Consider the following 27,723-nt stretch of genomic DNA (forward strand, 5'->3'; position numbering starts at 1 on the left):
GCGCTGGATGTGACCCAAAAAGAAAAAAAAGATAAATTAAGAAATAAAGTGAGAGAACAGACAATGTCTAATGATGACCACCCTGAGATTTTTCCTACAGAACAGAATCATCCAAGTGGTGATGGAGTTTGGGAAATAAGGAACCTTGGGGTGGATGGAGGTATATTGTCATTCTTATGGTGGGTGTGGTGCAGTGCAATGAAATGCATGCCTGGAACACTGATATCAATGCCACCATAAATCACAAGATGACAATAGTTGTAAAGAAAACAGCCAATTAACAAAATTAAAAGATATTATTACCTAGAAAGGTAAAGTGTGTAAGAGAAAAAGTAAAATTCTTTATCTATACCTCTGTCCTTCAGCCTGTGGATTTGCAGGCCGACAATAATTCCTCCCTGTCTTCCCACCCGCACCCTGCCACCTGCCACCCCACCCAATCACATAGTGGTTAAGCAGCAGCAGCAGGTGTCACATTAGCTAAAAATTGTGATGATATAATATTGGATTCAATAAATAAAATTCTATCTACATTGGCTTCTGTTTCTGTCTTAATTATCAGCTGGTCTGTGAAATATTTCTATTTTTCCAGGCTCATAGGCATAAAAAGGTCAAGGAACACAAATCTATACCATAGTTTATATTAAGCCCTAGGAAATTGTAAACACTGCCCAAAGCAAAACACTATGAAACCTTAAATGTGCAAATTCTCCTAAGTTTTCAAACTTTCCACATCTTCCCTGGTGAAATAAGGGGTCAAGAGACCTCCTGTTTGAGAATGAGTCTAGGAAGTTTTAAATGCTAGCAACATGATTTAGCTTATATATAAAATACATTCCAGTCCCCATTTAGTTTACTGTGATATTTTCAAAGGGGGTTATTTACAGAGAAAATGTTTCTTTATTTCTGTGGTCATTGTCTCAACAAGCACACCTCATCTCTCTGTCTCTGTCTCTCTCTGTCTCTCTCTCTCTCACACACAAACACACACACACACACATCCTGCCATGCACAATATACCAGAGCAGAAGTTCAGACTGCTTGGTTGTCTTATTTGGAAGCTATTAATAAAACATAATTGTGGGCCAACAAATCAGCAGAGGTGAACAGCGCCAATTCTGTTGGATTTGGATTTAGGAGGCAGGGGGATAGAGGACTTGGGACTTCCAGAGCACTCAGGAGGACAGGAATAACCCAAAAAATGGGACACTCTTAGAACAGGCACTTTTAAAAGAAAAGTTAAGGTCAATCTGGAGGCAATTTTTTTTGGGTGGCATACCTGGTGGTGCTCAGGTATCACTCCTGACAGTGCTCAGCATGACCATATGGGATACTAGGTATCAAACTTGAGTTGACCACTTGCAAGGCAAGTGCCCTGAGCACTATACTATTGCTCCAGCCCAATCTGGGAACTATGTTCATAACTCCAAGAGCAAAGCCAAATGCACTTTTTACAAAATGAATACTACATATACTAGACAACATAGGTTGCTTGGTGAATAGTCACAGAAACAAAAATGAAATACCCTTACAAGCATAAGTTTGTTGCTTTTGGACACAATGAATTCATTTAGAACACAATTTCATGCCGTTTATAAAAAACAGAGTCTTAGCAGGGGTCAGGTGATGTTTGTTTGTCCAAGGATCCAGGTATGCTTGGGGTTTATTGGAGGTGTCAGTCCCAAAGAAACTTAGAGACTAGTCAGTGAGGCAGAGACCCATTCATGGACCTTTGCCAGCACTGCTTTGTTCCTTGCATTTTTGTGCTCTGGACTCTGATGGATGAAGCAACCTCTTTTTTTCTATTCATAGAGATTTTGATAAATAAGGAACCTTTGAAAATATGACTCTACTGGGGACTAGGATTGCTTCTCAGCAGAATTTATTGGATCTACACTGGGACAGAAGACTCTGCTTGGTGTCATGAATATTGTGGAGGAAGGACAAACTGCCCTGGGGCCAAGGAGTTTATGAAAATGGGAATAACAAATGGAATATAATAAAGTAGCAATACTTGATCTTTAAAACATCCCTTCTTCCAAGGGAGAATTTTGGTTTCTGTGAGGAGTTGACCAACCCAGAACAGACATCACGACAGTCATTTTATTTGGACGTCATGACCAGGAAGCATGCCAGCTCTGATGTGAGCAGAGACAGACCATTTTAAGCAAACCTTTCTTCTTGCATCTTGAACTCGAATGGTGGAATAAAGAAGCAATGCAAAGCCTTAGATGGAAGAGGGAGAAGAAATTTGAATAGCTTTGCTCATATGAATTTGTTTTCAGTCCTATGTCCACTGAGGATATAAGTCCCAGGGAGAATTTGTTTACATGTCTATTTTTTAAATAAAATTAAACAATGTAGGCTTCCCCTCATTCTTGAGCTATCAGTAGAGAGGAGAGAACTTTATAGGATATAAAACTGAAGATTCAAGGAACTAAGGGACTTGGCCAAGGTCATGAGATGGGCAAGTGACAGAATGGAATAAGATCTCACAGCCTCAGACTCAGAACAGCTGCCTATCAGTCTTAAATAAGGGACTGAGAATAAATGCCATGGATTTAAGCAGCACTTCTGTCCCAGGGAAGAAGGTGCCACTCATTATAGAGTAACGCGCTGTCTCTACTCAGTAGAAGCCCTTTCCATAGGCAAGAGCTGAGCACCACAGGGGAAAAGGCACAGCTGCAAAGGTCATGGGTGTGAAAGCAGCAGGAGGGGGTGAGTATGGAGTTTTGTAGGGGATAAATGGGCACAGCTGGGACAGCTATACAAAGAGCTATCGAAGAGAAGCCAGAACAAAAAGACAGAAACCCCACAAAGGATGAAGAACAAAGATAAAACTGAAGGTGCCCACCTGTCTCCTGGGAAGAACACTTGATAAATGGACTCACCTAATCAGCTTCCTCCACCTGGTGGAGCGACTCCAGCTAGGGCAGGTCTCCCCACTTTTAACACCCCTTTCCTTCAGGCACTGAACGCCATGTAACTAGAGCGTTCAGAATGATCCAGAGATAAGGAAGAACAGTGATGAGGAACTGCAACAGCTAATATTTATCAACTACTTTCCAAGTCCCAGGCACTGGGCTTAGTATTCAAGAGGAGTGTCTTACTGGTCCTATTGAACAGATGAGGGAATGCAGATTTAGCAAATGAAATAACTGACTCAAAGTCTGTGTCATGTGGGAAGGGGGAGACAGCATGTGGAGGCACCAGAGCCACCAACAGGGACCAAGGTCAGGATGTCTGCTTGAAAGTTCTTGCCACTTTGCTTGTGATGAACACTCCCTTCAGTTTTCAAAGGGGCATAGAGCTAACCTGGTTGGTCAACTGGCAACTGACCAACTTATGGTCAACTAGAATAAGCAACTGGCACCACATGATCACAAAACCCTCCAAGCCCCTTAGAAGAAAAGTGCTACCAATCACGGGATCCCCGGGCTTGGTATTGGTCTGGATAGGAAGATCTGTGCAATAAGGCCACATGGCCCAAACAAAGGTGCTGACTCTCCCAGCAGGACTGTGCACTTTGTATGCAACTCAGCTGACCCACAGTTTTTCACTGGAATGGATAAATAAGATTTAAAAAATAAGGGGTAAGCAATTGCCCCCTCCCCATAGGGAGCCTAAAATGAGATGTATGGACATCTGTGAAGGGACTGAAGAGAAAATTTGTATGGGCCTAAACAAGGTATCCAGACCATACATGTCCCAGGAAGGGAATGGCAGGTACACACATTTAAATTCCTCAGATGCTCTGATAAACTCCTCATCGTGAGGTCGCCAACTGGTTTTGTGCATAAGGAAGGGATGAGTCCAAGGTCAGCTTTTCAAAATTCAGGAACTTGGAGAGGAACTGTTCCATCCAAACCAAGGACAGATTTTCAGACTATTTCAAACTGAGAAAAAGACATGCGTTCACTGCCAGTCATTGAAAACAAGGAGAGTTTTATTCCATGAGATGGTGGATGAAGTGACTACTGGAACTGTTCCCGGAATATTTGCAAATCTCACATAAGCAGAACCTTATGTGAAGGGGCCTTCAAATTCAGGAGGTCTGAAGCAATACTTGGCCACCCAAGTCAAAGTGTTCAAGACTTGGACCCTGTGATGGGACATTACTTCAGCCCAGTTGTGCTGGGAGTGTCCAGAACTACATCCCATGTATTCAGAGGACCATGCAGTGCTGAGGATAAAACTTGGGTCTTGACCTCTAGATATGTCCCTGGCCTCCAAGCAGGATATGATTTATTCACTGAGTTTCATTTTTCAGTAAGCCCCATGAAGAAGGAAAGGGGAAGCCCTGCAGTGCTCAGAGGCTGTGCAGAAAACACAGTAAGCAGGCAGCACCCCTCATCCCCACCCCAAAGTTGCATCCTAGCAAAGATCTGGAGAAGAATGGCAGGGAGACACTGGGTCTCAGTGTGCTGTGTGCAGATGGCAGCGAAACTCCCTGCACGTGAGTTTCATTTGCTTCTGACAGAAAACAATACCAGCATTGATGCAGAGCTGTTACACCCTAACAGGCCAACAGCAGGAATATCCTGGAAGGCTGTCCCGGCAGTCGCCAAAGCTATACAAGGAGCAGGATTTCCATAGGGAATGCCTGGCAGTGAGAGGCACAGGAGACTACATTAAAGCCTCATCCCCATTATGTTCTGAAGTCTCAGAGGGTGTTCAGGATCTTATCTTCTTTTTCTCTAAATGGAACCAAAGACATTGGGGACTACGTTTGCCTGTATTTCCCCTGAAGGGCTGGAGCAATAGCACTGTGAGTAGGACTTTTGCTTGCATGCGGCCAACCTGGGTTTGATTCCTCTGTTCCCCTAGGAGAGCCCGGCAAGCTACCAAGAGCCTGGCAAGATCCCCATGCTGTATTTGATATGCCAAAAACAGTAACAACAAGTCTCACAATGGAGACGTTACTGGTGCCCGCTCGAGCAAATCGATGAACAATGGGAGGACAGTGCCACAGTGCTACAGTGCTTCCCTAAAGACTAAAATCTTCCCACAGTTCAGCTTAAAGTGCGTGAGTGGCCTGAATCAGGCTGGGGCTCCAACTATCAGAATACAAGCCGAGAACATATTTGTGATTTCTGGGGGCTACAATGTACAAAATACTTTAGTTTCAATAAAAGCTTTTTCTAACAGCTCAAGGCAAGAATATCTACCTCTTTCCATTTTATGCAGAGAACAGAATGATGCTATATGGTTATTCCAGGCCTCTGGGCTATTGTTAGCAGAGACAGAGAATGGCATGCTGTCTTCTTTTATCTGCCCTTTGAGTGACTCCTGGGCCACCTCAGAACCGAAGGAACCTTTCAGTGATCTTGTCTCTGGGTTATTAAAGTGCAACATGAGACTACGGTATAGTGTGTTAACATAACACAGTACAATTCTATTATAAAACCACTTCTAATAATAGACTTTGTGGCTCTGAAGGTCAAACCATGTCCCTAGTACATTAAAGGTCTTTGAGGCATCTCTTTCCATCAACACAGATGATCCCTAAAAGCAGTTATTCTAGGGCTGGAGCAATAGCACAGTGGGTAGGGCGATGGCTTGCACATGGTTGACCTAGGTTCGATTCCCAGTATCCCATATGATCCCCTGAGCACTGCCAGGAGTAATTCCTGAGTGCAGAGCCAGGAGTAACCCCTGTGCTGTGCCGGGTGAGACCCAAAAAAGCAAAGTAAGTAAGTAAATAAATAAAAGCAGGTATTCTAAAACAGTCCTCTTTTGGATAGTGTTCCTTTGCTCAAAAACTGCAACAGCTGAGCCCTAATCATTTACAGAGGAGAAAGGAGAGGTAAAGCGGTTAAAGGGAATCCAAAATGTTACAGTTGGGGTGGGGAGGGGTTTTGCAGGGGCTGGTAAATATGCTATAGGTGAGAAAGACCAGAGGCAGGAGGAGTACCCTGACTCAGAGCACCCAATTTCCCTCTGTACCACTTGGCATCCTCCTCATCAGGAATAAATTAGCAGTGGGGCTCTGCACCAAGCTAGGGGGATGGGATAAATGTACTCAGCAGATATAAAGTTATTGCCACAGCATTTTATACTTGGATTTTGCAATTCATATAATCCAACTGCCTCTTCTCTAATCAGGCCTTCTCAAGAAGTCTAACCAAGATTCTGCACAGTGCTTCCAGCTATCCAGCTACACACAGAGGAGCAATGGATGCATATTATTCCCACCTACCTGAATGCTCTGTATCCATGGGGTTGCTGGCATCAAAGAGAATGAGCACTAAGCTCTTTCATGGCAACAACCCTATGGATAAGGTGCAGTAATGTAGATGGGAAATAAGAAGCACCCATTGCTCCTCTGTGTGTAGCTGGAAGCAGTGCCTGATTGTGATATATTCGTGGCCATTAGTAAAGGCAACTGTGCTTGGATCTCACAGCATGTCTGAATTTCAAAATAAATTATGCTTCATTCAAGGGAACCGTTAACTTCATGTTTCACTGGTTTTCATCAATGCATCAGGTTCAATTACACAAATACATAGGCTCACAATTCAAAGCAGAACAAAAGAATAATTTTTTAATTCACTGACTTTACTTCTCCTGCCAGGGACATTATTCCATAAGCAAATGAACAATTCCTTTGTAATAATGGGAAACCTCAACTGGCCAAGGCAGAGGATAGGGAATTAAAGAAGTGCTTTTTTGGCCAGTCTAGAACTGCAAAAATTATACTTATGCAGCACGTATTGACAATCATTATTTATCTTGATTCTTAAAAAAAGAAAGAAGGGCTTCCAGAGCTTCAAATATGCGAATAACAGGGTTCCCTAAAAAAGGAGGTAGAAGAGTTCACCCATCATGCTCCCTGGATTTTCCTTTGACTTGTGGAGCTGTAATGGGGGAAGTGGGAAGATTTACCATTTTCAATCTCGTAGTCAGCAAAGGCAAGTTCTGAGCCTTTGTTGGTGATCAGAAGCTCCCCATTCAGTGTGAAGATCATCGAAGCATCCTCCAGGTTAATCATACATCCAACCACATCTCCTGGCTGCCAGGTTCGTCCAAAATACCCACTTCCCTGGTGCCAGCGTTGACCCTAGGAAACAAGGCCTCAGTCCTTAGAAAAGTGGAGGTCCCAGAAATGTCCCAAAGGCAGAGAGATGACTACAGGAATAATTCCTCCTAACTGGCAGTGATCTCCCCCTTTTTTTGCTTTTTATGTCACACCCAGTGATGCACAGGGGTTACTCCTGGCTCTACACTAAGGAATTACCCCTGGCGGTGCTCAGGGGACCATATGGGATTTTGGAAATCGAACCTGAGTTGGCCTTACGTACCCACTGTTCTATTGCTCCAGCCCCAGTGATTCCCTATTTCTACAAGGCATTGACTTTTCCACCAAGGACAATTTCCAAAGGTCAACCTTTTGGAGGAGTGAGCATCTGAAAGGTCTGAATGAATGGGTCTCACAATTTGTAGTCAGCCTTAGCAACATGCAGGACTTCTGCCCAGGCTAGGTAGACACTTTTCCCTTCATGCTGCTGCACAGTGTTCTGTGGAACTCCTCTAGAGCAGAGGTAATGCTCTCAGGTGTAGGAGCAGGTATGGAGGTGATTATGGGATGGACATGGGCATACAATTCCCCCCTTTACCAAAGTGACAATTATTTGGTAATAACAAGCTGCCAAAAGTGAGTGGTCACTTGGTGAGATCTAGGTACTGAGTACTCCTAACTTCTAGGGAAATGTATTTGGAGGAGAAGAACTTGGGCTAAGAAATGGAGACACTCTTCAGACTCACCCTGCTGCCTTCAAATACAAAGGCTTGGTCATCAGCCCCCAGCTCAATGTCAGATCGACAGCCAGGCCTGGCCCAACCAACACGCATATCTCCTCCAGTCACGACTTCGAACTCGAAATACCACTTTCCAGACCTCACAGCGTAAGACCGCTCTACCCGGAAAAATCTGATCTTGTCTATGCTGACTTTTTCCACAGCTGGGTCAGCTACGATGGAAGGAAAGAAAGCAGTGAATACGTATAAATGAGAAAGAGAAAGCTCTAATAATTAAGAAGCATTCATCCAAATAACTTTATAATGAACACTGATAACCAAGTTATATTATCCAATACAGCATATGTTCATAATCATTATCATGTAATGATGAGTTACCATTCACTGGACAAAATACTTTGTAGTATAGAGACTCTATCTCAATTATTTCTCTCAAAAAATCTATGAAATCAGTAAAACTATATGAACTTGAGAATCAGAGAAGTTATTTATTCAAGGTCACAGAGCCAATTGATAAAGGAAAGCAAGAATGTGAATATAGGTCTGCCTTCAAATTACTCCTTTATCTACTTATAATAGTGGCTTAATGAACTATAGAACCCGCCTGGGATATAGCATGATAATAACCCTTCATCAATTAGAAACTGAGTGCTAAGATTTGGATATGAGATTACCTGGTCCAAAAGTAAGCTGATATTCAAATTTGAAAATAAGAGAAATAAAGGCAATTTACTTATTTTTGTGTTTCAATTTCCTAAAATATCATGGATACCTTGGGCAAAATCTATTTTTGTTTTCTTTTATTAACCAAAGTAGTCATTAACAATATTATTAATGGCAGTTTCCTGTGAACATCATTCAAACACCACACCCATCACCAGTGTACCCACCTCCCCCTCCCAAGTTTGATTTCTATTTCCTATGTCACTGGGTGATCTAAATTATAATCATAGGGAAAAAATCTGTCCTAAAAATATAGGACAATATTTTATTATCAATCATGTTTCTTATCCCACCTCTCCTTGCTTTCTAAAACATACCATTAAACGAGTGCTCATCAGCATCAATATCATTAGTAACACAAGACAGACTTATTCAAAGTTAGCATTTTTCCTGAATAAGACTGTTCTGTAAATTAGAGGATGGATGAAAAATTTCAACTCATACCAAGTTCTTGATCTGACGGTTCAATGTTATACCCATAGCCAACGAATGTCCTAACAGCTTCTCGAAGGCTATCTCTGTTTGACTTCTTGGTTCTCTCATCCAGTAATGCGTATGGCACTAAGCGGGGATTCCTTTTGTTCTTCAAATCCTGTGTGAAGCCAGAGAAAAGGGGTGCTGAGAAATAGATTTCTGTCTTAGCAAATAGCTTGTACCTTTCACATATTCCCTGCAACGGTCTTGGCTTTTTCACATTAGTCTACTAGTTCCTCTCCCAGTGCTTTGAAATTTTGCAAAGAACATATTTACCATTTCTCCTCAGGATTAAAGAAGTGGAAAACTTTTTGATAATGTTCAAGGCTAACACCAAAGCCACATTTTAATAATGCCAGACTGTGAATAAAATGAAGTCATGAAATTGGTTATATTTCCAAGGCAAAGCAGATGGGGATTTACGTAACTATTCCCGTATGGAAGATCATACTATGATCAAACTATTACAGCCTCCTCATAAGAAACAGCTTCTTTGAAAAAATAAAAGATACCATAAGAAAATATCCATGTCTGTAGAAAGACATCAGGAAAATCAGAATGAGTCCATTTTATTATAGTTGACACATCTTTGATTATAGTCCTCAGTTCCTTGGAGAGTATTTAAAATTTTTTTAAATTAAATCACCATGAGACACACAGTCACAAAGTTGTTCATGATTGGTGTTCAGTCATACAGTATTCCATCTCCCATCATTTCATCAGTGTACATTTCCCACCACTAGTGCCCCCAGTTTCCTTTCCACACCCCTCCACTTCAGCCTGCCTCTATGGCTCTATGGTGGGCAATCTCTCTCTTTCTCTCCTCTCTCTCTCTTTCTCATTTATTTTGGGCATTATGGTTTGCAATACAAGTACTAAAAGTTTAACATGTTTGTCCCTTTACCTACTTTTAGCACTCAGTTCTTGTTCAGAGTCATCATTTCCAACTATCTTTTTCATAGTGATCCCTTCTCAATCCTAGCTACCCTATCTTCACCACTACTAGTGGCAAGCTTCCAACCATGGACCATTCCTCATGGTCTTTGTTTTTACTGTCCTTGGGTATTTGTCTCAAAGTATGTTTTTCAAATATCCTACAAATAAGTGCAATCATTCTATGTATGTCCCTCTCTCTGATTTATTTCACTCAGCATGATACTGTACTAAAGATCTCAATATCAGACTTAAATCCTTAAGGTTCATGTGGGAAGAACCCTCCATGACATTGAAGCTAAAGCCATCTTCAAAGATGAAACAACACTGACCAAACAAGTGAAAGCAAAGATAAACAAATGGGACTACATTAAACTAAGAATCTTCTGCACCTCAAAAGAGATGGTGACCAAAATAAAAAGATAACTCAAAGAATGGCAAAAATTATTTACACATCTGATAAGGGGTTAATATCCAAGATGTATAAGGCATTGGTACAACTTAAAAATAATTTTTTATTGAACCACAATGAGATACACAGTTGCAAGGTTGTTAATGACTGGGTTTCAGTCATATATTGTTCCAATATCCTTCAACCGTGTACATTTCCCACCACCAATGTCCCCAGATTCCCTCCCACCACTCCCCCAAGTCTCTATGGAAAGTACTTCTCTCTCTCTCTTTCTCTCTCCTTCTCACTTTCTCTTTCTCTTTTTCTTTTTGGGCATTTTGGTTTGCAATATAGACACTAAAAGGTTATCATGTATATCCCTTTCCCTGCTTTCAACATTCAGTTCTTGTCCAGAGAGATCATTTGTAATTATTATTGTCATGATGGTCCCTTCTCTATCCTAACTGCCCTTTGTTCCCCACATACTTGTGGCAAGCTTCCAACCACTGACCAGTCCTCCTGGCCCGTTTTCCTGGGCTTAGATATTAGTCTCATACCATTCATGCTTTGCTTTTTTTGATATTCCAAAAATGATTGCAGTCATTCTATGGCACTGGTAGAACTTTACAAGAAAAAAATATCCAACATCATCAAAAAATGTAGAGAAACAATAAACAGAAATGAAATACTATGTAGCACCTGAAAAAATGAAGTCATGAAATTCTTGGAGGGTAATGAGATGAAAATGAGGACAAATACTGTAATAGGTGATCAGGAGTGAATACATTTAACATGTGTTTTGGAACCCCACTTTTACTGCCATGGTTTGCACAGTTGTGATCTTCTTGGCTACCAGGATGCTCAAGAATGAATGGTCACGTGTGCATACAACTACACATGTGCATGCAGTTACCCTTGCACTTCCTGACACAACTCTGGCATGTACTAAAATTATGAAGTAGTACAAGGGAAAAGTATACTGAATATGGGCGGGGGGTTGAAGCCTGGTTTTAAACTCTACCTAATTCCTTTCTCTGTGTAACTCTTAGGCTGCTTCCTGTTTAAGCCAAGAATTCTGTCCAGAATCTTGGCCTGACAAATGAGAAGTAGGGAAGAGGTATTTCTTGGCATAATGGTGTGCCCTTCTCTTGGACTGGTATCTCTTCCTTCTCCCCCAGTATTTGATGCTTGGAACCATCCCCCAAATACTGCCGACATCTGATGTTAGAAGTAAGAGTGAGCCTGATTTTGGCTTTGGAGAGTATGAAAACTAACTTGGCTATGATGTAAGCAGAAGACAAAGACTGAGAGAATATTGCAGCCTTAGGGCACAGGGAAATGTGGTCAAAAAAGAAGCAAATTAACCAAGGTAAGCCTATCCATTTGTGCGGAATTAGAATTGTTTCTGGAGTTAATGTCAATGTGACCGTTACAAATTCTGTCTAGTCTCATGGTTCTATAAATAATGAATGCACTGGGGCATGAAAGATAGAATCCAAGGGCAGTCTCCATCTTCCAAGCTAAAACCCAAAAAGCGGCATTTTGATGAATGAATATATAACTTTTCCAGCAGGCTTTACCCAGTATTCTCACCTGTTGAATGCCATAGGTCCATCCTTGTTTTATTCGGTCCTTTGCCCAAACATTATGGGCATTCTCTGCAAGCTTATCCACTAAAATTTCTTGAGGAGGTAACAATTTCACATCAGACAAATCCAAAGGGGCTGGTTTATAGCCATTGGCCATCATATAACTATAAGTAAATGAAAACATAAGTATTTTGAACATGAAATATGCATGATACCCCCATTTGGAGCGATAACACAGCAGGTAGAGCATTTGCCTTGCACGCGGCCAACCCAGGATCGATTCCTCCATTCCTCTTGGAAAGCCTGGCAAGCTATCGAGAGTATCCTGCCCACACGGCAGAGCATGGCAAGCTCCCCATGGCATATTCGATATGCCAAAATCACTAACAACAAGTCTCACAGTAGAGATGTTACTGGTGCCTGCTTGAGCAAATCAACGAACAAAGGGAGGACAGTGCTACAGTACTACCCCACCCCATATTTTAGAGCAACGACACATAATAAGAACACTGTGAAAATAAGACTATAGTTACACATTCTACTTTTAACTCAGTTCTATTTCAAGTCCACAGACCAAGACTGAAATTTACCACATCAGCCAAAAGTGTGTCACAAGCTCAAAGATGACTGTGGAAGACGCTGGAGAAAATGGATGGTTCTAAGGTACGAATTCATCCTTAATTTTAAGAAACTTACATATGATCCCTACACATAGTGGGAATCTTCAGTATGTTGAAACAGTACCAGAAACTCCTTCTTCCCACTCCAAAGGTTCAAAACCAGATTGGCAAGAAAAGTATTTTGAGCCAAATGGTCTTTCATAAATCAGCATAGAATAACCGCTGAACACTAAAAACCCAAACCTTCAATTTAAGAATCAGGGAAAAAGAGCATAGCATTAGAGAATTTGTAAACTTAATGGATCTTTGCAGTTAGTATCTGGGCAGGTGTCATAGACCCAAATGCCTAAAATGGGACAGATAATTTGACAGCTACTGTGAAGAGGGAAGGACAAATTGACATAGAGTACAGGTTGCTGTACCACATGATTGGAATGCGGGGGACACTCTGGAATGGCTCCAGGATGTGCTTCTGAGAGCAGGTGAACAGCTTGGGAACTTAGTTAACGAGGAGTAAATGGAAGAGAGGAGTTTGATTAAAGCTGCTAGCACCTTGACTCTTTTTGTTTGTTTGTTTTTGTGCCACACTCAGTAATTATCTGGAATTACTCCTAGAAAAGCTTAGGGGGACCCTATGGGATGCTGGAGATCAAATCCAGGTCAGTCTTATGCAAGGCAAGAAACCTACACACTGTTCTATAACTCCAGCACCCCACCTGGACTCTAAAGTAGTTCTGACACCTGTCTGTGAAATTCACCTATGGAAAGTACTATAGATGAAGGAGAGAAAGCCAGCTAAGGAGGAGCATTAGTGAATTCAAAGCTGAATGTATGAACATGTATAACTCTGGGTCAATGTACAAGATGAGTGGGAGTGCAGGACACAAGCAGATTTAGGGGTTAAATCAACCTTAGAAGAGACACCACTTTACAAAAAGGATTTGTAATGGTGGTCCAATGCTAGAGGAGTAAAATATTTGCCATAACTATAAACCATTTTCAAGTTCCTATGTTTACTTGCTATTTTTTAGAACAGAGGTTTTCCAAATTACTTGGCCTACTAGTGCCTATTTTCTGAAAAGACCGTCACCCAGTGCTCCCCCCGTAAATCTACCTTCTTCAGGCAAACAGAAAAGTGGTACCTACCCTCATTTTCACAGAGGTGACTACCACCCTCTGGATAATTCTAGGACCCCCCCTCACCTATGGGAAATACTTTATGGACCAGACAGTGACACATCCCTTGGTCCCAAGTGACCAACAGGAGTGAGCCAAGGCAGAGAAATCTAACAAAGATTAATTTTTAAAGACTTCTGCTGGGGGTCTCAGTGAAGTCTAAGTGACTGGGGAAGCATCCTGAGCAGAGACTAGAACGTAACTGCAACTGATGCCTGCTTTTCTGCCTGAGCTTCCTATCTTCCCAATTTAGAAAAATCCAACTGAAGCATTAAACTCACTATTTTTTTAATCACATACTTTTTGGGAAGTTTCACTTTCTTGAGATCGTCTTCAGCAGCCGGATTTACATGGGCAATGTGGCATCCAAGGGCCAGGAGGGTTCTGTGAGAGAGATAACAAGGTTAAAGTGCAAGATAAGGACAGCTGAACTGTACCCTACACACCAGCTGATAAAAGCAGACAGCAGCCTCTCATTCAGATGAGGGGTTCTTAACTTGTTCTGTGAGAGGAATAGATAACAAAAGTTTCAGGCTCTGTGGTACAAATATCTTTATTACAAAGGCAATCACTGGGGCTGGAGTGATAGCATTGGGGACTGGAGGGATAGCACAGCGGGTAGGGCGTTTGCCTTGCACGCGGCCAACCCGGGTTCAATTCCCAGCATCCCATATGGTCCCCTGAGCACTGCCAGGAGTAATTCCTGAGTGCAGAGCCAGGAGTAACCCCTGTGCATCGCCAGGTGTGACCCAAAAAACAAAAACAAAAACAAAAAAAACAAAGGCCACATAATGTCTGTTTGGTCAAGGAGAGATCGCACATGAGATGGAGCTCCTCAAATTCCTACCAACCAGTGATGTCACAGACCTTGCAGTACTCTCAGCAACAATCTCACATATTTTGTGTCTTTCAAAAGAATAATTTTATCTTGTGCATAATTTAATTTTGCATTGCTTTGTTCACTGTTAAATCTACTGCTAATATGGTGACCCTGTGCCAGGCTGTCTTCACTGGGGCAACTTGGAGGGGGGCAAGTTGAGTTTCCCTCCTCACTCCAACAGAGCCCTGGCAACCGAAAACCTCCAGAACCCAATCGCCACCATGCTTACGGCAGCTCTCCACAGGCATGGACGAAGCTCACCCCTGAGGGAATCCTCAGAAGAACCCAGCTATGTGGGACCCGTGACTAAAATTTCCAAGCTTTCTCAGAGCAGGAATGGGCATCTTCCTCCCATCTCCCAAGTTTACTAGTAGCTTGATAGTCACCACGACAAACTGCCCCTGGTGCCATATAATCTCATAAATGGCCATGATCCAGAGATTCAGAAATAAATCTTCCAGAAGAGAGCAACATAGACCTCACCCTATGTGAATCTGTTCAATAATCATATACTAAATTTTAGAATTCCTGGAGCAACATCTCATACTTTACTGATATACCAAGAGTAGCACACAACATTTGATTGGCTTTAACAAACATGTTAGTAATCTCTTATACAAGGATTTAATGGCTCCAGAATGAAATACAACAATCTGCACATACTTTCCTGTAAGGAAATATTATTGAACAATTTTTAGCATATAATTCATAAAAAGCAATACAAAATTAATGGTTTCAGTTATGCTTTGGGGGCACCCTTGGGATTTGGGGTGAAAACATTTGAAATATGCTGGTGGAAAGGTGTAATGGTGGTGGGATTGGTATTTGAATATTAAATGTAATAAATTATTGTGAACAACTTTATAAAAATTTAAAAAACTTTTCATTAATAACTTTTTCTGGATATATAGTAGCTTATATATTTTCAGTAGGATGCTTGCCATAACTATGCTGCTGGACACTGCACCAGGCTGTTTCACTAGGAGGGTCCAGAGAGGGGTGGGTGAGAGCCCTCCCCACCCCAAGGAACCCAGCCTTGGCAGCCAAAAACCTCTACTCTATGGCCATCACACTCATGGCCACTCTCCACATGCTTGGGCTGAGCCTCACTCACAAGTGACTTTCCTGGTCACTTCATACCACACACTCTACTCATACTTCAAAACTACTGCACCACTTTTGATGGGATCCAAAGTAGGAGCAACCAACTTTAGAGGGAAATATTCTATTATTTTGGTTCTGCTTTGGGGCAGGGATTGGGGTATGGGATGGTAACATCTGAAATATGGTGGTGGGAGGGTGTATGGTGGTGGGATTGGTATTGGAATATTCAATGTAATCAAATATTGTGAACTACTTCATAAAATTAAATCTTAAAAAAATTTGCATTAGGATTATATCCTAATCCAGTTTGGTCCCAGAGAACAGATAGAATCATTTACTGTGTGTTCCACATACAGTAAGTGATGAGGAGCCAAAGCCATTCCTTTCAGAAGTATCCATGTCACTGAATACCGCACATATGTGCGCCTATGAGATAAGATACTACAAAGAACACTGTAAAATCAGCAAAATCACAGTGTTGAAAGGTTCCGCACTGACATAAGCAAAAAGGATTTCAAAGAAGAAAGTACTAACTTGAGCTAAAACACTAAGATCTGAATTGAACTATTAAATGGGTAGGATCAAGGAAAAGTTAAAAGTTGTTTATAAATTAAATTGAATTTCAATTAATCGAACCATCAGCTTTTTCACTGGTTTTCAGAAATGTCTCATCATTTTTGCTTGATTTAATATGAACTACAAAAGGCATTTGGTTCATTGCTTCTATATTTCTTTTCCCTTTTTTGTTTCTACATTTCCCCTGTCCCAGGCAAATAGCAAATGACTATAAAAATATATATAGTAAATAACCAGGGGGGATATGTTATTCAATATACTAAATCTACTGTGGCATGAATAATCGCAATCCCTTCTAATTTATCAGAAAAAACCATGTTTCAAGGCAAGACGCATACTTTTGCAGTTTAGTTAGATAGCACTGAATCATCCACTCACCATCGTGCCAAAATTCAATTCAATTATGTACTCACTTTAAGGTTTCTGTTGACATTTGCAGGTTATAATTCTTCTCTGTTTCAGGGAGCTTTGAAAACTCCACAAGGCAGGGGTGTTGTCTTTTATTGTCATCCCGTATCTAGGTGACAACATAAAAAAGAACATAATTTAAGTTTTGACAGTGGCACTACCACAGAAAACAAAAAATAACACAAATTGAAACAGGACTCAGGCAAGCCATATCAGAGAAGACAAAGACAGCTATTTTCTGATATGCAAATTGACCATCTTTTCCTTAATGCACAAAACATATGGTTCTCAAGTGTTCTCAAGGTGCCAGTGGCTTATCCCCAGTGTCCCCAATAACTCAGTGCAATTGATTCAGCTCTGCTATCTGGCCTGACAACAGTCTTGCTACCTGTGATTTTAGGTACCACTCCCGCCCAACAAAGACAACAAACTAAAAACAAATTTTAGGGGGCCTGGCAGAAGAGCATCGTGACTGAAAGCACCTATACCCTGTAACCCTGCACACATATGGATATGGGTTCAAAACCCAACATGTCAGTGGCTTATGCTCAATGTACTTCTTTCTAGTAAAGTGTCTTCATTCAGAACATACTTTAAAAAACTGTTTAGTTTGTATGTGGTAATCATATCCCTGACTGTTCAAAATTAATAATGCTACTCTTGCATCATAATGCTACTCCTGAATGGTCTCTTCAAGAAGATAAAGACTGTACAATCTATATCAGCACTGTCCCAAAGAATGACATCAGCTCCACATTTTAAATTTCTAAAAGTCACATAAGAAAAAAGCATAAATTTAAAAGCAGATAAAGTACCAAACGTGATAGCCTCTCAGTATCTATATTGCAAACCATCATACCCAAAAGCAGAGAGAGAGTATGGGGGCAATTGTCCACCATAGAGGCAGGGGGTGGGTTGGAAAGGGGGACATTGGTCGTGGAGAATGAGCACTTGTGGAAGGTTGGGTGGTCGATCATTGTATGACTGAAACTCAAACATGAAGGCTTTGTAACTATATCTCATGGTGATTCACATAAAAAATAAATAAAAAAATAAAATGAATAAGATACAAAAAAAGAAAAAGCATAAACAGCTGAAGTTAATTTTAATACTGCATCTTATTTATCCCAATATGCTAAAATATTAGACATTTAAACAATTAAGAATTGTTTATGTGATAATTTTAATTAGCCTTTCCTTTAGTTTTTGCTAGTGATTCCTCACAATTCGGTATGTATTTTATACTGACAGCACATATTTTGGGGGTGCACACCCAACACTGCTTAGGGTTTACTCCTGGCTATGCTCAAGGATCACTCCTAGTAGTACTTGGGAGGCAATATGGACTGCCAGGACAGATCTTTGGTTAGCCCTACATAAGGCAAGCACTTGACCAGCTGTATTACCATTCTGGCGCCAATTTATAGCACATCTTAATTTAAATTCAATTTTAGGCATATTTCAAGTGCTTTGTAGCTACACGTGGCTCATGATTATTACAATGGACAATGCAGATTCAGACATTAACTAATAAATCAATCCAACAGACACTGATTAAATGCATACTACATGGGAGGCACTGAACTAGACATTCGGAGTCCAAGCATAAATCAGGATGGTCCCTGCTCTAGGAATTACACAGCAGAATAAAGCCTGAAGCAATAACAAAACAATCATTAAAATGAGTGTAAAATAGCAATTGTGATTGGTTCTCTAAAGGAGAGGTTTGTGTTGGCATCTGAGCACAGAACAGAGAGAGGTTCATATATCCTACTATTTTTATGGTGGCTATAGAAATACATGTGTTAAAGTGCAGGAACCCTTGCAGTAACTAAGCTGGAACACATGCAATTTAAGAGTGTCAGGGTCAGAGGAAACTTCAGAACTCACCTACCCTCTACCTTCAGACATGACCTTACGCAAATCATAGGAAAAAATCAATTTACTCTTTGAAAAATTCTTTCCAGCAAAAAAAAAATCACTTGCTTCATCTGAGCATCATTAATCTTAGTAATACATCTGAAAACTACATTACACAAGTTCTGATTCACAACAATGAAACAGCCTCTTGTATCCACCCTGCAAAGAAAAGAGCTTCTCTGAAGAAAAAGGAAAATGTAGGCAATAGAAAAGAGGTGTTGAGGAAGAAATGCTCTATTCCCCCCACCCAAGAGGAAAAGAAGGGAGGTGGATGTCTGGCTCTGTCTGAGATCTCTCTCCTCAGCACTCCTGACTGCACTAGATCAACAACTGAGCAAGGCCGCTGCTAAAGGAGCAGAAGCTGGATGGGTAAAAGGAAGTGTAAAGTTTACTCTCATGAGGTTCCCTTTGCATTAGTCTTGGAGGAGGAAAAAAAAAATTAAACTAGAAAAAGAGAAAAGTCAAGTTAACAAGGTGTGTGTGTGTGTGTGTGTGTGTGTGTGTGTGTGTATCACTTGATCACTGGATCACTTGACATCCCGTTACACATTGATTTGCTCGAGTGGGCTCCAGTAATGTCTCCATTCATCCCTGTCAAGTACTAGTGTAGACCAATGGCATCTGCTCACTCCAGGATCATAAAGAGCCTCAAACTGATCCTTCAGGGTCTTGACGAAGAAGTATGACCATCTTGTAGGTGGGTGGCCACATGATCTTTTGATGTTCTATGGAATCCAGTCAGTAATGGCTCTAGTCCAGCAGTCATCTCCAAATCACATTATGTGTCCAGCCCATCTGATTTTTGATGCCTTGGCAAACGAGACAGCATCCCTGATTCTCGATTGTCGATGGAGGTCGGAACTCCAGATTCTTTCTCTCACTTGAGTGAAGCATGATACTCCAAGCATAGCTCTTTCGATTCCTGTTTGGGAGACCTAAATAGTGTTCTCATCCTGTTTTCCTCACACAGTCACACAATAGGGCCCAGATCTCTGAGGCGTATGTTAATGCAGGAAGAATGGTGGAGTTGGGGAGATGTTCCCAGAGTCAGAGGTTCTTCATCCATTTCTTCAAAGCTCTTGAAGGCATTCCAAGCCTCTCTCTTCCTCAACTGTTGCAATCAGAGATGTTCGTTCCTTTAAGAGTGAATGGAACATCAGGAACAAGACCGTTTCTCATAAGCATTGTCTTTGTGAGATTTGGTCAGTCTGACCTTTCTATGCTCATGGTTGAAGTTGACCAGCATTTGTGCCGCTTGGCTAATCTTTAGTTTTATTAGAATGATGTCATCAGCGAAGTGGAGGTGGTGTAGATGCTGACCCTCTATCTTCACTCCCGTTCCTTCCCATTCCAGTTGTTGCATGATGTTCTTGAGGGTGGCACTGAAGAGTTTTGGTGAAATGGTATCACCCTGCCAAACCCCTCTCTTGATATCAATGATCATTTCCCTGTAGGATGGTGAGATCCTGGTAATGAATCTGTAATACAGCTCATGCCTCCTGATGTTGAGTTTGAATGCCCTGTTTCGCTAGGGCCTCGATGACCGCTTCAGTCTCAACAGAATCAAAGGCCTTCTTTAAATCAATGAACGTTAGACAGAGTGGCATCTTGAACTCCTGAGAAACCTCAATGAGCTTGGTTATCATGTGGATATGGTCAATCATGCTGAATCCTTTGCAGAACCCAGCTTGCTCACATGGTTGTCCTTCATCTAGTGTTCTGCCAATCCTATTCAAGATGATATGAGTGAACAGCTTGTAGACAACAGGCAACAGGCAGATCGGGTGATAGTTGCCAATGTCGTGGATGTCTCCCTTCTTGTATAGTAGAACAGTCCTGCTAGTTTTCCACTGGGATGGAACCTTGCATTCAGACAGGTAGTGTGTGAAGAGCTGAGCAAGTGTATTGATGACTACTGATGGCAGATTCTTCAGGTGTTTGGGTCTGACCTTGTCTGGGCCGGGTACTCTTTTCTTCTTTACAGATAAAATGGCATGTCGGATTTTGGAAGGGAGAATGTTGGGAATGACATATCCATCCTGCAGAATTTGGTATGTGGGCAGGTGGACATGGCTATTGAAGAGAGACGAGTGGAAGTCAAGGATAATCTTCTCCATTGCCTTTCTGGAAGATGTGATAGATCCATCAGGATGTTGGAGGACAGTCATCTTGGTCTTGTAGTTGGCAAAGGACAGGCGGGTTGTTGCAAATGCTTTTCCCAGCTTCTGTTGTATTGGCCAACACTGTTGCTCTTCTCTCTTTTAGGTCTTCCTTTATTGCTTCTCTGCACTGCTTTGTGAGCTTGGACGTCTGCTGGTGTTTGCCTGAGGCTCGCGCCAAGTCACGTTGATGAATGAGCCCGAGAGTTTTCGAAGACAGGCATCTTTTTGTGGCTTTCTCTCTCTCGGCATTCCTCACACAGTCATGGAGGTGCTGAACCAGTCAATCGTATTCTTCGTCAATGTCAACAACAGTATCTTTCCATGTTGCTGTAATAGTGCCAAAGAGTTCCCAGCTGGTGGTTATTCTGGGAGTTCTCTTCTTAAACTTTGCAGCCCTTTCTCCCTGTTATGTGAAGTAAAATTTTGCATGAAGGAGACAGTGGTGCTATCCCGTTTGGAATTTTGGGACAACGGCGACATTGGTCAGGCAAAACCATCAATTGAATATGATGTGGTCAATTTTGTTGTGGAACTGTCCACCGGGAGACTCATATGTTCAATGTTTAGATTCGGCCTTCTGGAACTGTGAGTTACCATGGATGGTTTTGGTCAACATGATGAAGTCAGACAGTCTCTCACCCTGTTCTTTTCATTCTAGGCCATGGGTCACAATGTGGAGTTCTTTGGGCAATCTTGTAGGTCCTATCTTGGCATTAAAATCACCAACAATGATCTTGTAGAAGGTGTGGTCTTCTTTATTGAACTTCTCCAGCGCCATGTAGAGCTTTTCAATTTCTTCTTCATTGTAATTGGATGTTGGTGCATAGGCAACAAAGATAGAAACTGCCATCAGTGCGCCACATCTATTCAAGTGTAATCATCCAGTTTGAGTTGTTAGGCATTCGAATGAATCAATGCTCAAGGCCAAGTTCGTTTTGACAAGAATATCGACACCACCGATGCCTCTTTTGTCGCATGTTCCAAGGAACAGTTCTTCTCCAGTGTTGTAAATGGCGTGATGTGATCAATGCCTTCTTGTCTCGGTGAGACCAATGATTTTGTACTTGATCTACGCTTGCACTATAAGGAACTTGATGGATGCATCCGATGTCAGCGTATGTGCATTGAAAGTACAGTCATTTTAGTCCTTCTTCATTTTGGCAGCCTAGTTCGGCCCTGAGATTTTATCAGCCTCTCCTTTCTCATCCTTCTTAATGCTGCCATATTGGCGGCACTTTCAGGGTCAGGGGAATGAGACCCATTGTATTTACCATTTTTGGCATATCGAATACGCCACAGATAGCTTGCCAGGCTCTGACATGTGGGCAGGATACTCTTGGTAGCTTCCTGGGCTCTCCGAGAGGAATAGAGGCTTTTAGAGCGGCCTCTAATTGCCCTTGCAGCTGTTCCCATGGTTCAAACCATATTTGAACCTCATCAAATGTGGTGTGGTAATCTTGGAAGATGGATATTAAGTGTCTTATGATGTGTCGTGTATATTTTATATATATGTATATACATATATGCATACGTACATATATGTAATAAATGAGAGCAAAACTGAACAAGAGAGAAGAAAAACATAAAACCAAAATTCAGGAAAAAAGCCTGAAAAGTTCAATAATAACCTTTTTAGCCAGAGAAGTTATGAGGAGAAAGAAAAAAGACACAAAGCATCAATGTCAAGAATGACTGAGAGGGGCTAGAGTGATAGCACAGCAGGTAGGGCGTTTGCCTTGTACACGGCTGACCCAGGTTCAATTCCCAGCATCCCATATGGTCCCCTGGGCACAGCCAGGAATAATTACTGAGTGCAAAACTTGGAGTAACCCCTGAGCATTGCTGGGCGAGTGCATTATAAAATTTCCTCATTAATTCCTGGTTTTAAAAAAGTCTACCTTTTACAAAAAACAGTCTATATTTTGGAAAACTACATAGCTGCAACAGATGATAAAATTATACAATTTGCAGTAAGGAATAATACAATCATGCAATTTACTGTAACATTGATGGAAAAGGAAGACATCATATTAATTGAAGTAAGTCAGAAGAAGAAGGATAAACACAGGATGGTATCATCTGTATGTGGTATTTAGAGTAACTGGATGAAGAAATGCAATGGTTTAAAGAGGTGTTGCCTAGATCAACCATTGGTCCCAACATACAGGGAGGAGAAGGAAAAATAATGAGTGAAGGGTAGGGGGAGGAGAAGCAAGAGGGGTCAAGTCTTAAAGTACACTGGTGGTGTTAAGGAATGATAGAGCTAAGTATACAAACTACAGAATCAACAACACTGAAATTTAAACAAACAAAATTTAAATAAACAAACTAAAAAAGCCCACCCTCCTATTAAATGGCAGGCTGGGGTAGAGGTGGAGGTAGGAGAGGTAACCTGGAAACGCTGATGGAGGCAAGATGAGCCTGGGGTGGCATCAGTGATGGAACATTGAAGAAATGCAATAGTTGTGTCTAACCCAACTATGAATAATTTTGTAAATGATGGGATTAAAATTTATTTATTTTTATTTTACAAAATAAAATAAAATAAGGCTGGAGCAATAGCACAGCAGGTAGGGCGTTTGCCTTGCACATGGCTGACCCAGATTCGATTCCTTCGTCCCTCTCAGAGAGCCCAGCTACCAAGAGTATCCCGCCCACACAGCAGAGCCTGGCAAGCTCCCTGTGGCATATTTGACATGCCAAAAACAGTAACAACAAGTCTCATAATGGAGACGATACTGGTGCCTGCTCGAGCAAATAGATGAACAATGGGAGGACAGTACTACAGTGCTTTACAAAATAAAATAGACAAAAAATAGCCATAGTAAATAGAAAATGAAAGGAGACTTATACAAACCCATGAGAAATTCTACAAAATAATATAAGGATTATATTTTAAAGTGATTATTTTAAAATACTCATATTTAAAAATAAGGATACTTTCCCCTTATAACCAGAAAAAGGGATAAGGATATATATTTCTTTAATAATATTCAATATTATCCTAGAGGTTTTGGTGCAATGTAGCTGTATATATCACCAGGGAAATGATACCAAAAAATAATCAAAGGTGTAAGATCAGGGGGAAAAGAATGTTTCTAGATTATCTAGCCATCCGCTGATTAAACACATACCTTGCCAAAAGTCCAGCCAAGCTCAATTTTATTCATCCCCCAAAGCTCATGGATGTTTTCAGCTAGTCTGTCTCGGATCTTCTCAAGATGAGGTGGTAACACTACCTAAAAGGAAAAGGCACAAGCAAGGAATCAGAACAAGAATCAGCGGTTTTGGAATCTTTCACAAGGAAGAGATGCCCCATTTGAATTTGTAGGTACCCAGGAGAGACCAAAGGGCCACCAAAATCTGCCTGGCAGGAATGCTTCCACAGATGCCTTCTTTGCCATCCATGATCATTTTTTAAAAATTGAATCATGGTGAGGTACACAGTTACAAAGTTGTTCATGATTGCTTTTTTAGTCATATAATGTTCCAACACTCATCTCTTCACCAGTGTACATTTCCTACCACCAATGTCTCTTGCCCCCACCCACCTGCCTCTATGGCAGACCCTTCTCTCTCTCTCTCTCTCTCTCTCTCTCTCTCTCTCTCTCTCTCTCTCTGTCTCCTCTTAGGCATTATGGTTCACAATACAGATACTGAAAGTTTATCATGAATATTCTTTTACCTACTTCCAACACTCAGTTCTTGTCCACAATGATCATTTCTAACTGTTATTGTCATACTGGTCCCTTCTCTATCCTAACTGACTTTTGTCCAACCCCCCCACCCCCCTACACACACACACACACACACACACACACACACACTTGCAGCAAGCTTCCAACTATTCACAAGTCTTCCTCACAGCTGTTCTTCCTGGCCTTGGATATTAGTCTCATACTAATTTTTCAAAAAATATTTCACAAATTAGTGTGGGCTGGAGCGATAGCACAGCGGGTAGGGAGTTTGCCTTTCATGCAGCCAACATGGCTGACCCGAGTTCGATTCTTCCTCCCCTCTCCGAGAGCCTGGCAAGCTACTGAGAGTATGTCGCCTGCACACAAAGCCTGGCAAGCTACCCGTGACATATTCGATATGCCAAACACAGTAACAGCAAGTCTCATGATGGATTACTGGGCCCGCTCGACCAAATCGATGAACAATGGGAGGATAGTGACAGTGACAAATTAGTGCAGTCATTCTATATATTCCCCTCTCCTTCTGACTTATTTCACTCAGACCATGCTTAGTCTTTCCAAAGAAGTCTCCCTGGATCTGGGTTCCATTTTCCTGGCACTCAGAAGGGGCAGATTCAAGCCTTAGGCTCTGTTAGTGCTGAATGTCTGAACTTTCGGTTTGCAGCATTTAACTTGTACTCTGGGTAGTGGGGAATGAAGGATGGTGTAATTTACTCTTTATCTTCGATTAACTTAGTGCACAATAATTTCATAGGATAAAAAAATTCCCAGGTCTTAATCAAGATGTTATGCTTAATATTTCCATTAAGACGTTCCTTTTATAAATTTTTAAAAAAATTTTATTAGTGAATCACCATGGGGTACAGTTACAGATTTACAAACTTTCATGCTTGTGTTTCAGTCATACAATGGTCGAGTACCCATCCCTCCACCAGTGCCCATTTTCCACCACCGATGGTCCCAGCATCCCTCCCACCCCGATGGGGGAAAAGGCAGCTCAGATAGAGAAGGGACCGTTAAGCCCTTCTTGAGCATTTGATTTCCTAGCAAACTTCCTTAGTTCCAGGGTCCATACAAGTTCAAGTTTGTATTGAAACATCAAAGTTCTTCTTGCTTGGATGGGGGTTGAACACAGTTGATCACATGAAAGGTAAGCATCTTATCTCCTGTACTATCTCTCTGGCCCAGCACTCTGATATCTAAATCCTCAGTTCTGAATGTCTAAGCTCTTTTCAACATTGGGCCATATTCCTTTACTCATTCATCAAAACTTCCCCTTACTTTTTGAACTCTTTTATTTTTGGGGGATGGCATGGGTTAAGGCAGCACTCAGTGATATTCAGGGGTTATTCCTGGCTGTGCTTAGCAGTTACTCATGGTGGTGTACAGGCACTGAAGAGTGAACCAGGGATGGCAGTAAGCAAGGTGAGTGCCTTTCCACCTGTACAATCTGACTCTTTAACTCATTTTTTTTAGGCTTGATTCTTCCATGAAGCATTTCCTGAACAACATATCTATGTTGGATAATGTAGTAGGAAGACAGAGCAGAAAAACAGAAATCAGGTTCAAGCCTGTGCTGTGTTTCTCCACTCCCACTGTTACTCTTAATATAATCCTTATATTAACAGCGCCTGGCTGTTCCTCGCCGGGGTCCCTTGGAGGGGAGCGGGTTGAGCTTTCCTCCCCACCTCGACGAGGGCTCCGGCAGCCGAAGACCTCCAGGACCAGCCACCACCATGCTGAGACCACTCTCCACACACATGAAGGTACTGGCAGAGGGACAAAGCCACGCGGGTTCCGGGGCCGAGACCTCCAAGCCTACTCGAATTGGAGTGGAGCATCCTCCACCCAGATCCTCCAAATTCCAGAAGGTGGGGGTCACACCCACCACTTGGCCCCCTGGCGCCGTGTAATCCCATCAACGGCCAAGACTCAGAGACTATAAAATCCAGCTCCCGGAACCGCGCGGCTGCATTTGTGGCTGTGCGGCATCTTTTCAGGACATCTTTTTATGACATCTTATTGTCTCATTCCTACTTTGGACAAACTTGCAGGCTATCGAATGTAGCCTTCCCACAGGGCAGAGTCTGGCAAACTCCCTGTGGCGTACCAAATATGCCAAATACCAGTAACAATGATGGGTCTCATTCTCCTAAAGAGCCTTGAATATAATCTCAGGGCTAGGATGAAAGAGACGTTACTGGGGCCTGCTCGAGGCAATCGACGAATAACAGGATGATGAATGAATGAATGATGAACTGTTACTCTTGCTCCTTAGAAATCATCTACAGGAAGCAGATGATCCAATTCCCATTCTGTGACTCATAAAAGTCATCCATTTCCTATCAACATTCTCAAACCCCATCTTTTTTCAAGGTGCAGGAGGTTTCTAGGAGGCAAAGAAATTCACGTGGGATTCATAATCATCAGCTACCAGAGGTACATGATGAGGATGGAGCACCCACGGCTAAGTGTCATGTCACAGGGTTGAATGAATATTCTGGGACCATATAAACTAGACCCTGAATGATGCTGGAGGTTTGTAGCCCACACTGAAAGCTATTGCCTACCCTTTGTCATTACCTTTGCTACATTCATGTGACTCTTTCACAGTCTAGGCCTGGAAAGGGAAAATAATATCTACTTACCAGCACTTTCAGAGCCCTCTGTGCTATCCTCCATTGTTCTGTCTTGCTTCCAATTCTTCTAATGCACTAAGCATCCAACCACATGAGAATATCCATTGCTATCTGGGTCCATTGTGTGTTTCTACTTATATTCCTTAATTCCAATTTCCTTTCTGTTACTTCTTAGCTGATGTCCCTCCACATTTAAGTCTTTTAAAGATCAGTAGGAAAATCTATCATCTCTACAGATTTTTCTAGAAAATTTCTAGCCTAAAGAAAATACCTAATATTCACTTGTATACATTTCTTTTTTCACTTTTACATTGATTAAGAAATACTACTGCTATTATTACATTATTTAATGGACTGTGGCTATGACTCAAAAGGGTGGAACACATTCTTGGCATGTGTAAGTCCTTGAATTAGTTAACACATGGGCTCATGGAGCACTATTAGGTGTCCTGAGCACAGCATTACTAGACTGAAATATCCAACTCTGAGGCCCTCAGGCTGAGGATTGCTGGGAGTGACCACTGGGACCCCTGAGCACTGCCAAGCATGATCTCTCAAAAAACTTATTTCTTCCTAATGATCTAAGCAGTGAAATAGTTCCTCCTATGCCTCGCAGTGCCTAGAACATAGCAAGTGTTCAGTTTGTTCACTGGGTGCAAAACCCTTAGTTCA

General features: G+C 41.6%; 1 protein-coding gene across 5 annotated transcripts in view; it reads right to left on the bottom strand.

Moving 5' to 3' along the window:
* Nucleotides 1-27,723, bottom strand: part of RYR3 (ryanodine receptor 3) — a 631,292-nt gene that overhangs the window by 238,595 nt on the left and 364,974 nt on the right. For all 5 annotated transcript variants that reach the window (XM_056134221.1, XM_056134222.1, XM_056134220.1 and 2 more), the window contains 7 exons: nt 23,849-23,949; nt 16,638-16,741; nt 13,965-14,048; nt 11,873-12,032; nt 8,926-9,073; nt 7,765-7,970; nt 6,886-7,060 (listed from right to left, as the gene is read on the bottom strand). In XM_056134221.1, coding sequence (XP_055990196.1) covers nt 6,886-7,060; nt 7,765-7,970; nt 8,926-9,073; nt 11,873-12,032; nt 13,965-14,048; nt 16,638-16,741; nt 23,849-23,949 — 978 coding nt within the window. The remainder of the gene's footprint in view (nt 1-6,885; nt 7,061-7,764; nt 7,971-8,925; nt 9,074-11,872; nt 12,033-13,964; nt 14,049-16,637; nt 16,742-23,848; nt 23,950-27,723) is intronic.

This window comes from Sorex fumeus, unplaced genomic scaffold (genome assembly GCF_029834395.1).
Source record: "Sorex fumeus unplaced genomic scaffold, SorFum_2.1 ptg000098l, whole genome shotgun sequence".
Taxonomy (NCBI): domain Eukaryota; kingdom Metazoa; phylum Chordata; class Mammalia; order Eulipotyphla; family Soricidae; genus Sorex; species Sorex fumeus.